The following is a 12,500-nucleotide window of genomic DNA, read 5'->3' as shown; positions in this document are numbered from 1 at the left end:
TTGTGAAAAGCTAAACTTTGTGTATGTGTGCGGTAATTTCTGTGCGGTAAGACTCGTGGCGGCGGTCTGTGTGTTTACATCAACACAGAATGGTGTAAGAACTCTGTCCTTGTCTCTACCTACTGCTTCCTGCTGTTGGAGTTTATGGTTGTGAGATGTAGACATTTTTATTTACCACGGGAATTCACCGTGGTAAATAAAATGCTATTGTACTCGGAGTGTACATATCACCTAGCGCTAATGCAGCGCTCAGCGTACTCTACGGGACTATTAGCGAACTTCAAAACACACCCGAGATTTCAGCCATGCAAAGCTCAGGATTGTGCTCTCTAAATTTCATCAGAATGTGGACTTTAGGGAGAAGGAAATACGCTGAATGTTGTGTACACAAACATCCGTGGCGCTTACCGGGCGGAGCCCCGCCCCCACCTCGGCTACTCAGACCACATCTCTGTTATGCTGATCACAGCATACAGACCACTCAGCAGGTGTTCAAGACCAGCTCGAAAGCAGGTGAGAACCTGGCCATGTCTGCTCTCCAGGACTGTTTTGAATGCACTGACTGGGACATGTTCAGGGAAGCTGCAACCAACAGCGATTTCATTACACACTCCAACCAGAAGCCGTGGATGACCGCTAAGGTGTATTTGCTGCTAAAAACAAGAGACTCCACCTTCAGAGCAGGGGACAAGACGGCCTTAAGAACAGCAAGGGCCAAACTGTCCCGTGCCATCAGAGAGGCGAAGGGCGCCAAGAGAATCCACGACCACTTCCAGGACAGCGGAGACACCCGGCGCATGTGGCAGGGCATCCAGGCGATCACGAACTACAAGACGACATCACCTGCTTGTGACCGTGACGCCTCCCTCCCAGATGCGCTGAACGACTTCTACGCCCAGTTCGAGGTACAGAACAACGTGAAGGCGAGGAAGACCACCCCTCCTCCCAGTGACCAGGTGCTCTGTCTAACCACAGCTGAAGTGAGGAAAACTCTAAGCAGAGTTAACCCAAAGAAGTCTGCTGGAAGAGACAACGTTCCTGGCAGAGTGCTAAGGAAATGTGCACAACAGCTAGCTGATGTCTTCACCGACATCTTAAACATCTCCCTGAGCAGCGCCAATATTCCCACGTGCCTCAAGACGACGACCATTGAAGTCTGCAGTCTCCTGTCTCAATGACTATCGTCCCATTGCACTCACACCCATTGTGATGAAGTGCTTCAAGAGGCTCGTCATGAGGCACATCAAGACCCAGCTTCCACCCGCACTGGACCCCATGCAGTTCGCGTATCGTCCAAACCGCTCCACGGACGATGCCATCTCTACAACACCTCATCTGGCCCTCACCCACCTAGACAACAAGGACTCTTATGTATGGATGATGTTCAAAAGACTTCAGCTCAGCATTTAACACAATTATCCCTCAGCACCTGATTGAGAAGCTGAACCTACTGGGCCTGAACACATCTCTCTGTAACTGGATCCTGGACTTTCTTACTGGGAGACCTCAGTCAGTCCGGATAATATAGTGAAACAACATCCCCAGCACCACCACACTGAGCACTGGAGCCCCTTAGGGCTGTGTGCTTAGTCCACTGCTGTTCACTCTTCTGACTTACGACTGTGTAGCAATGCACAGCTCGAACCACATAGTTATGCTGCCGATGACACGACCATGGTGGGTCTCATCAGCAAGAACGATGAGTCAGCATACAGAGAGGAGGTGCAATGGTTAACAGCCTGGTGTGGTGCCAACAACCTGTCTCTGAACGCTGACAAAACTAAAGAGATGGTTGTTGACTTCAGGAGAACACAGAGTGACAATTCTTCACTAAACATCGAAGCATCCTCCGTGAAGGCATCGTAAAAAGCACCAAATTCCTTGGTGTTCACTTGGTGGATAATCTTACCTGGTCACTGAACACCAGCTCCATCACCAAGAAAGCCCAGCAGCGTCTCTACTTCCTGAGAAGCCTGAGGAAAGCCCATCTCCCTCCCCCCATCCTGACCATGTTCTACAGAGGGACCATTGAGAGCATCCTGAGCAGCTGCATCACTGCCTGGTTTGGGAGCTGCATGTGTGCAACCGTTTGGATCGCAAGACCCTACAGAGGATAGTGAGGACAGCTGAGAAGATCATCAGAGTCTCTTTCCCCTCCATCATGGACATTTACATCACACGCTGCATCCGCAAAGCACACAGCATTGTGGACGACCACACACCCCTCACACACACACCTCACACACACACAAAAATGTGTGACTGATCTGTACAATCTGGACTCAACACACACTCGTACTCACTTCACACACCCATGACTTCAGCACCACACACATTACACATCCTTAACCCTGTGTTTTCTGTTTCTGTGATTGTTGTTTTTATGTATCAGGGTTTTGGAGGAACGTTGTTTTATTTCACTGTGTACTGGGTCAGCTATATTTAGTTGAAATGACAATAAAAAGCTTCTTGACTTGACTCATGTATGTGTGTGTGTGTACAGAGGAGTTCTCCAGGATGAAGGAGGAGGTACCAGCGGCTCTGGTGGAAGCTCATGTGCGGCGTGTGGAAGAAGCGGCCCGGGTTAGCGGCAGACCGGATCCACTGTACGGCCTGGAGGGCAGCGGCATCGCCGGAACCGGACTGGAGGACACTGATAAGCCTGGTAACACACATGGACACCTAGCCATAAGATTCCCATGTAGTCTCTATCTGCTGTTATAATGAGCTCCACTCTTCTAGAAAGATGTTTCACTAAATTTTGTGGAGATTCATTCAGCTACAAGGGTGTTAATAAAGACAGATAGTGATGTAGGTGAGGTGAAGAAGTTTTCATCCCTCTCGAGTTCCCGGACTTTGGTGCCGCTCCTGGGGTCTTCGTCTCTACTGCATAGAGGTAATGCTGTATTGACTAGCTCTTTAGCTTAACTCTATAGCGATCATGAATGTTGCCCACTTCCCCTAATGGATACGCCATTCGAAAAGCTCTAAGGTGCTTCTATTTATACAAAGCTGGATCTTAGGAACACCTAACATCTGGTCCGCATTCGAGAAGGAGATGCTTTAACACCTCGTCTGGTCACTATGAGTACCTGGGAATACTGTTTGGTCCAGCGGTGGTCCAGGCTCTGGTGAATGACATACTGAGGGACATGCTGAACAAATATGTCTGTGAGAGCCAGGAAACGAGTTACCAGTGGTAGGTTAAAAAAGCCACGCAATGACAAGAAACAGGTTGATGGACTGAAAATGTTGCAGAATGAGAAAAAAACAATTTTCTTCATTAAGTAATTCTTTAATTTACTCTTTATTCATTCATTTTCTCCCGCTTATCCGTAATTCGGGTCGCGGGGGCAGCAGTCTAAGCAGGCCCCCGCCTTTGACTGCTGCCCAATCCTCACAGCACCGTCCCTTACGGTCCCTCCTGCAGGTGGTGAGCCCACGGGAAGGCGGCCCCACGTCACTCCGACGTCACGGACCTTGATATTTCACTCGTAAGGGACCCCCGGAGCATAGAGGGTTAAGGGCCTTGCTCAAGGGCCCAAGAGTGGCAGCTTGGCGATACCGGGGCTTGAACCCCAGACCTTCCGATCGGCAACCCAGTGCCTTAACCGCTGGAGCCACCACTCCCCCTATTTACTCTTTAATTTAATCAAAATAATTAAGAAGCAACTCATAAAATAGCTAAACATCTGAGATCATCACAGTGTGTGTTTGGATCCAGATTAGGTTTTTTAATGAGGGGCTTAATAACTGCTAACTTGAGGGGTTTAGGGACGTGACCTAACGATAGTGAGGAGTTAATAATATTGGGAAGAGGCTCACCAGCTGTATGGAACACTTCCTTCAGTAGTTTAGTTGGAATGGGATCTAACTGACATGTTGTTGATACTTTCAATTTTTTAGTGAAGAAATTCATAAAGTCTTCACTACTAAACTGTGATGGAACACATTTTTCAGATCCCTGATTTGTTGTTAGTTTAGCTACAGTACTGAAAAGGAACCTGGGGTTGTTTTTGTTATTTTCTATGAGTTTGCTCAGGTGTTCAGCTCTAGCAGCTTCTAGCGCCTGTCTGTAGCTGAGCATACTGTCTTTATACGCAATTCTAAATACCTCCAACTAACGGGCTTAAGTACAGTAACAAAGTATTTGTTCTTCATTACTTCCCCCCTCTGGTCACACTGGAACAGGTTTGGTTCTCCTAGTTCAAGCGAAGGGAAGATTTCCTGCTCCTGCATACATAGACGTCAGATACAATTGTGTGCCTTGAGCTTTGCGATAACATCGTGGGCCAGTGGAGTAAAGTGCACTGTAGATGTTAATCAGATCAGTTACTCAGAGCACTGCAGACTTCAGCTTTATTCAGGAAATAGTTGAGAGTTACACATGCGGAGGCAGAGTTTGTCTAAAACACGATCAATGTGAGTGAGAAGTCCAGCACTGGTGTCTGACGGATGACCGGAAACACAAAGATACACAGACTTTCAGAACTTTCAGCAGTAGGTATTCTGAAAAACACACGGGAACTGTTGATGAACTTCTGTACCTGCGTAACTCGACTCTGATTATGAGGAACTTTCCCACCTTAATACCGCTGTTACTTCTGCACAACTCAATACAAGATCACATAAAACTCCGCTATATTTAATTATACTAAGCAGGAACGTGTGTGTGTGCGGGTGTGTGTGTGTGTGTGTGTGTGTGTGTGTGTGTGTGTAGCAGAGGAGAGCAGTGATGAGAGCAAGAGTAGTGACACTCAAAACACAGAGGACAAGAGAGACAGCAGCAAGGTAATGAAGTGTTTATTTCAATTCAAATTAATTCATGTTTATTTGTGTTGCGCTTTTAATAATGAACATTGTCTCAGAGCAGCTTCACACAGATAATGTGGTGATAAAAAGTGAAGATGTTCTTTATAAGTGTAAGTTTGTCCCTGATGAGCAAGTCGGTGGTGAAGGAAAAACTCCCTGAGATGACATAAGGAAGAAACCTTGAGAGGAACCAGACTCAAGAGGAAACCCATCCTCATCTGGGTTCCACCGAATGTCCATTTGTAGCAGATGCTGATATACGATGATATACGATGTTGAGGTACAGTGATGATGATCAGAAGCGAACTGTAGTCCTGAGTCAGTGTAGCAGACTGTTGATATTAACTACAGTCCAATCCATCCTCAAAACTCCCGTTCTTATTCCAGAATTTCATGGAACCACCCAAAGCGTTGATTAAAAACCGTCCCAATCTGCACAGAGTCGCCTCCAGTTGAAGAGAACACTATCCAGAGGCAGACCAGGATGAAGTGGGAAGATCCGAGAAGAGGAGAGGGGCAGGAACAGTGGTTACTGGAACCTCAGGAGCATGTTTAACTCAACCGAGAGAGAGAGAGAGGGGGGGGGGGGGGGGAGTTAATGTCACTGTGCAGTTTGGACTCTGGTAAGATTCACTGTAGCAGCAGAACTAAAAGGGAGAAGCAGAAGGAAACACAGACATGAGGATCTCTGGGATAAGAGACGACCCACCACACCACCATCAACAAACCTGAGTGAACATGTGAGAGTGAGGAGACGACAGCATCCAAATATCCCAGTTCACCAAACACTCGATATCCATGATCCCTCCAGATCTGCTCCTTTACCTCACAAACACCTACTGACTAAACACCACACTAAATAAATATGTGTTCAGCCTCGACTTGAGCACTGAGACTGTGTCTGAGTCCCGAACACTGATTGGAAGGTTGTTCCATAACTGTGGGGTTTATAAGAGAAACATCTGCCCCCTGCTGGAGTCTTCATTATTTGAGGTACCAACAAATAGCCTGCACCTTCTGATCTAAGTAGGCGTGGAGGATCATCCTGGTACAGAAGTTCACTCAGATACTGCGGCGTGAGAGCGTTAAGTGCTTTATACGTCAGTAGTAGTATTTTATAATCAGTGTGAGATGTAATTGGGAGCAGTGTAGATGATTAAAACAGTGGTGATGTGATCATATTTTCTAGATCTAGTGAGGACTCTTGCTGCTGCATTCTGAACTAACTGAAGCTTATTTCTGCACTTACTCCAACACCCAGACAGTAAAGCGTTACAGTAGTCTAATCTAGATGTTACAAAAACATCTACTAGTTTTTCTGCATCCTGTAACGACATCATATTTCTAATTTTAGCAATATTTCTAAGGTAAAAGAAGGAGATCCTGGTGATATTATTCACGTGAGCCTCAAAGGAAAGACTCGGGTCAATAATCACACTGAGGTCTTTGACTGCTGTACACACTGAGACAGAAACACCATCCAGAGATGCTACAGAATCAGAAAGTTTACTTCTAGCTGCATGTGGTCCTAGTAAAAGTACTTCTGTCTTATCTGAGTTGAGCAGAAGGAAGTTATCAAGCATCCACTGTCTAATGTCCTTTACACACACCTCAACATTGTTAAGCTGATCACTCTCATCTGGCTTTGCTGAAATATACAGCTGTGTGTCATCAGCATAGCAATGGAAGCGAATACCATGTTTATGAATAATTTCACCCAGAGGCAGCAGATATAAAGAGAAAATCAGTGGGCCTAAGACAGATCCTTGCGGAACACCAAACTTTACCTCAGAGAGTGTGGAGAACTCACCATTTACATCAACAAACTGACAGCGATCATTCAGATTCAGCCGGGAGAGAGCTGTTCCCTTTATTCCAACAACGTTCTCCAGTCCAGCAAGCAGGAGATGATGATCAATGGTGTGAAAAGCTGCACTGAGGTCGAGCAAAACAAGTAAAGAGACAAAACCCTGATCAGAGGCCAATAACAGTCATTTACCACCTTAACTAGTGCCGTCTCTGTGCTATGATGAGGCTGAAATCCTGACTGATACATTTCATAAATGTTCTTCCTCAGTAGATGTGAGGATGTGAAGTGTTGAAGTGAAGTAATAAAGTGTTTGTTACATCAGCATGTTGGCTGTACACTGTTCTAACTCTGTGTGTGTGTGTGTGTGTGTGTGTGTGTAGGAGGGTAAAGATGGAGCGAGTGAGGAGGAAGAAAAGCAGGCTGAGAATGGGAAAAAAGAAGAAGAAGGAGTAAAAGAGGGAGAGACGGAGCGAGAGGCAGAAAAGATAGACTCAGAAACAGGTACCTTCAAAATGGAAAACCAGAGAGTGGGAGAACATCTCCATCAAAACCCAGAGTTTCATCTTAATCAGAACCTGGAGTAAGAGCAGCTCTCTCTCTCTACCTGTTCTCTCTTCTCCAGGTGATGTCGAGAAGGAGAAAGAAGGGAAAGATGGATCAGAGGATGGGCAGAAGGAAGGAGATAGTGATGGAGAGAGGAAAGCGAAGGTGGAGAAAGATGTTGGTGAGGGGAATCTGGCCACGGCTGCTGCCTCTGCACTCGCCGCTGCTGCTGTTAAAGCCAAGGTGTGTGTGTGTGTGTGTGTGTGTTTATTGTTTTTATAAAAGAACCAAGGATTATTTTGATGGTGAATAACTGATTGTGTGTGTGTGTGTGTGTGTGTGTGTGTGTGTGTGTGTAGCACCTGGCTGCAGTGGAGGAGAGAAAGATCAAGTCTCTAGTTGCTCTACTGGTTGAGACTCAGATGAAGAAGCTGGAAATCAAACTGAGGCACTTTGAGGAGCTGGAGACCATCATGGACCGAGAGAGAGAGGCGGTGAGGCATTATGGGTAATGTGGGATGTCAGGCACTTTAGTTCTCCAGGAGGTTCTATTCAAGTTTTAAAAAGTTCATGTACTGCCCTTAAGATGAACTTTAACGATCCTAAAATGGGCCCTGTGCAAACTGCTGAAGAACACAAGCTTCACCTCCAATAGTCCTCAACTTCTGCTGTGGTAGAACCTACGTAAAAAAAAACAGACACACTGTAGATTTAGAACGTGTGTGTGTGTGTGTGTGTGTGTGTGTGTGTGTGTGTAGTTGGAGTATCAGAGGCAGCAGCTCCTGGCTGATCGTCAGGCGTTCCACATGGAGCAGTTGAAGTATGCGGAGATGAGAGCACGCCAGCAGCACTTCCAGCAGATACAACACCAGCACCATAGCAACCCACCTGGCAACCAGCCCGGCACTGCCCCACCCCTCCCCCACCAATCAGCTCCTAGTGCCAGTGCCCCGCCCCCGGTGCCCAGCCTCGCCCCGGCTGCCTCTACAAACACCCCCAATGAAGCTCCACCCACCTCTGCCTCTCATGGCTCCTCCCCCAGCAACACACAGCCTGGAGCAGTGCATGGTGAGTGCACGCGCGCACACACACACACACACACACACACACACACACACACACACACACACACACACACACACACACACAGAAACATTGTGTGTGATGTTTGATGTTTTTCTCTTCTCTCTTTATGTTCCTCTCAGACTCCAGCACATTGACAGGAGATTCCCTCCATCCCTCCGGCCCAGTGACCCCTGCACAGTGAACACACACACACACACACACACACACACACACACACACACACACACACAGGATTTGAGGGATTAGGAGAATGAGTGTTCTGAAGTTTTGGTTTTTTTGGGAGACTTTGAAACATTTGGATTGAAACTGTTTGAAGCACAAATCCGACTTCAACACTAATTCTATATTGCGTATTCAATTCTCTATACTCTATACCATGAAAACAGTGTTAAGTGAGTTTGTGTGTAATTACTGGTCCAGTGTTTGACCTACAGAACCCTGGAGATCTTACACCACCTTACTGTAGCTACTTCAGCTTCTCACAGGAGAAGGAGTAATGAGAAGCTGCACGTTTGTGTTTGGGAGAAGCAGAAGGGTGAAGCACTTAAACACATGATTTTAGTAAAGGTCTCCTGGGTTTTTGGACTGAGTGGATAAAGGCTGTTGATTAGGACAGGATCTCTGTGGTGGTGTTGGTGTGATTGGCAGTGTGAGCTGAGAGCTCTGGGATTAGTCGCTTCGTCTGTTGCGATTCATTCGACTCTTTTTATGTTTTATTTTTAATATTTTTATGTATGAATTATTAGCATGATGAATTACTGATGGACAGAACAGTGTTAAAGCCTGAGACTTTGGTTCATTGACTGTAAATGAACATCGTGTACTGTAAAACCGTTCCACTGCAAGTACCAGTGACATCACTTTATCTTTATCAGTTCCTCTAAAGTTCCTCCTCCTTTCCTCTACCCCTTCACTTCCCCGTTGTCTTTCGTTTCTGGTCTCGGGTGTCTATAGGCAGATGTGTTATTTCAGTGTTTGTACTCAATCTAATTTGTTTCCTAAATTCTGGTTTCATTCAGATTTCACCATTGACTACATCTCATTTCATTTGGACTGAAGAGCCACAGCCGTTGCTATAGCGACAGCAAGGGCATGGCAGAGACCACAGTAGTGTTAGTTTTCATCCAACGGTAAATATGTCTGCTAAATGAAAAAAGAAAGAAAACAACAAACACTCCTACATATATGTGTGTGTGTGTGTGTGTGTGTGTGTGTGTGTGTGTGTGTGTGTGTGTGTGTGCGCGAGTGTGTGTGTGTGAGAGTGTGTGTGAGTGAGTACATGAAGTATGAAGTTAAATGAAGGAATGTGAGGATTTGAGCAGTACAGTGTGCGATGGTGAAGTTACGCCGACACTCATGGGGTTGTGTATCTTCATATTTTTGTATTTTTATATTTTTCATTATTTTATCATGAACTGTTGCTAGTATTATTTACACATATAACAGATTTGTGTCACTGATTCGTCCGTGTGAACGTCGTGTTACGCCCTGACACTCAACCTATGTGTGTGTGTGTGTGTGTGTGTGTGTGTGTGTGTGTGTGTGTGTGTGTGTGTGTGTGAGGCGAGATAGATTTTATGTGTTTATCTTGTGTTGTGTGTTTTAGACTCACACATTACAATAGTTTACATGCATGTATAACACACACACACACACACACACACACACTCATTTTGGTTGTGAGACACTAGTGTTTTCTGAAGCAGGGTGTATGTGTGGTTTTTCTATTCGGGATGTTTGTGTTGGTGAAGGTGAGCAGTTGTGTGTCAGAGCTCCGGTCTGTACTGATCAACAGACTGCTTTAGAAACATCTCACTTTAATTTCACTAAATACATTCAAACATCAATAAAATGTCATCACTGACAACAGCAGCATGTTGTACAGTTATTTAAAAAAATGTGTGTGTCCATGAAGTTGATACTGTGAGAACAAAAGAAAACTGAATAAAACATTTGGGGATAAAAAGAAAAATAATAAAATTAGATCAAGATGGAAATGGAAGAGTGAAAAAGTGTACTGTAGTTAAATCTCTGCTCTAATGTGCGTGTGTGCGTGTGCGTGTGCGTGTGCGTGTGTGTGTGTGTGTGTGAGAGAGAGAGAACAGTGAGTAGTGAAACAGGGTTGTAGTGAACTGCACTAACAGCAGAGGTGATTAAAGTCCACACCTCCTTCACTCAGTAGAAGTGCAGATACTGATGTGTTAAAAGATTCTGGTGAAAGTTGAAGTTCTGACTTGAAGAAGTCAGAAGTTTGTGAAGAAGTTTGAGCTCTGACGTGTTCTTCAGTAAAAACTAGTGATTATTACTACCTGTTTTAGTGTCACGCTGTAACTGATCCTCACGTCATATTAATATATTAATATAAAATAATTAAAATGATGTTCTCTAATGAATGTTTGCAGTCTGAAGATCCACCATGTAGAACACAAGCAGAGAAAAGATGATGATGATCAGGAATGTGTCTGTTCTCATCACTGACTCCCTCTGTCTCATCCACACCAACCCCAGATTTCTTACTGCCTTCTGCCTGCTCATTGTGAGCTTCAGAAACTAGTCTACGTCTGTGGTGTGTGAGAGACTGGAGATGTGCTGAAACGGCGCAGTGAGAAGAGAAATATCTTGTCTCAGCCTGGCTTCCACTACTCTTTCCCATAACTTCATGGTGTGACTGATGAACTTAATTCCCCTGTAGTTACTGCAGGTCTGCACATCTCCCTTATTCTTAAAGATCAGTACCAGCACACTCCTTCTCCATTCCTCAGGCATCTTCTCATCTTCCAAAATCCTGTTGAACAATCTGGTTAAAAACTCCACTGCATCTCTCCTAAACATCTCCATGCTTCTACTGGTATGTCATCTGGTCCAACCGACTTTCCATTCTTCATCCTCTTAATCGCTGCTCTCACTTCCTCCTTACTAATCCTATCTACATCCTGCTTCACATCTCCACACCATCCAACCTTCTCTCTCTCTCTCTCTCTCTCTCTCTCTCTCACTCTCTCTCTCTTTTATTTTCCTCGTTCATCAGCTGCTCAAAATACTCCCTCCATCTTCTCAACACACTCTCCTCACTAGTCAACACATTTCCATCTCCATCCTTTATTGCTCTAACTTGCAGTACATCCTTCCCAGCTCGATTCCTCTGCCTGGACAATCACTACAAATCCTTTTCTCCTTCCTTACTGTCCAACTTCTTCTACAGCTCCTCATATGCCTTTTCCTTGTCTTTCACCACATCCCTCTTCACCTGCTGCTGCATCTCCTTGTTCTCCTGCCTACTTTTCTCATCAGTCTGTCGACCCCACTTCTGTTTCTCCAACCTCTTTCCCCTAATGCTCTCCTGCACTTCCTCATTCCACCACCACGTCTCTTTATCTTCCTTTCTATTTCTATTTCTATCTAACTGTCTCCCTCATCACTTCTGCAGTAGTTCCACAATCATCCAGCACCTCTTCATCACCACCAAGCCCCTGTCTGACCTCTTCCCTGAACCTCACACTACACTCTTCCACCTTCAGTTTCCACCATCTTATTCTTCTTTCAGTCCTCACTCTCCTCCTCTTCTTCTTCACCTCCAAAACCATCCTACAGACCACCATTCGATGCTGTCTAGCTACACTGTCCCCCGCCAACACCTTACAGTCTTCAATCTCCTTCAGGTTGCATCTCCTACACAGAAGATAATCCACCTGTGTGCACCTTCCTCCTCTCTTATACGTCACCCTATGATCCTCCTTCTTCTTAAAATACGTGTTCACCACTGCCATTTCCATCCTTTTAGCAAAATCTACCACCATCTGCCCTTCCACATTCCTCTCCTTAAAACCACACCTACCATCACCTCCTCATCACCTCTGTTCCCTTCACCTACATGCCCATTAAAGTCTGCCCCAATCACCAATCTTTCATTCCTACGTTCACCTTCTACCACTTCATTTCACTCACTCCAGATAGTTTTCCTTCTCCTCCATCTCACAGCCAACTTGTGGAGCATAAACACTGATGACATTTATCATCATCCCTTCAACTTCCACCTTCACGATCATCACCCTATCAGAAACTCTCTTCACCTCCACTACACTCTTACTGTACTCTTCCTTCAGAATCCCCCCTACACCATTTCTCTTTCCATCCACACTATGATAGGACAGTTTAAACCCACCTCCAATGTTCCTGCTCTTACTCCCTTTCCACTTGGTCTCCTGAACACACAGCATATCTACCTTTCTCCTCTCCATCATATCAGCTC

The 12,500-nt window shown here is 45.4% G+C and overlaps 1 protein-coding gene across 3 annotated transcripts in view; it reads left to right on the top strand.

The window, feature by feature from the left end:
* Positions 1–10,118, top strand: part of smarcc2 (SWI/SNF related BAF chromatin remodeling complex subunit C2) — a 31,185-nt gene extending 21,067 nt beyond the window's left edge. Inside the window, exons 20-27 of one of the 3 annotated variants that reach the window (XR_014536919.1) lie at positions 2,504–2,665; positions 4,721–4,791; positions 7,003–7,123; positions 7,245–7,408; positions 7,525–7,659; positions 7,924–8,233; positions 8,371–9,512; positions 9,815–10,118. Coding sequence is in view for 2 of the 3 variants with exons in the window: in XM_083562669.1 (XP_083418795.1) it covers positions 2,504–2,665; positions 4,721–4,791; positions 7,003–7,123; positions 7,245–7,408; positions 7,525–7,659; positions 7,924–8,233; positions 8,371–8,432 (1,025 nt within the window). In the remaining variant the exon portion in view is untranslated. Of the gene's footprint in view, positions 1–2,503; positions 2,666–4,720; positions 4,792–7,002; positions 7,124–7,244; positions 7,409–7,524; positions 7,660–7,923; positions 8,234–8,370 lie in introns of all 3 variants that reach the window. The other 2 variants (XM_083562669.1, XM_083562670.1) reach the window with 2 other exon arrangements.
* Positions 10,119–12,500: the final 2,382 nt, after the last annotated feature.

The sequence above is a fragment of the Silurus aristotelis genome, assembly GCF_946808225.1.
Source record: "Silurus aristotelis genome assembly, chromosome: 2".
Taxonomy (NCBI): domain Eukaryota; kingdom Metazoa; phylum Chordata; class Actinopteri; order Siluriformes; family Siluridae; genus Silurus; species Silurus aristotelis.
The sequence above is the reverse complement of the archived record's forward strand: the minus strand, read 5'-3'. Positions and strand labels throughout refer to the sequence as shown.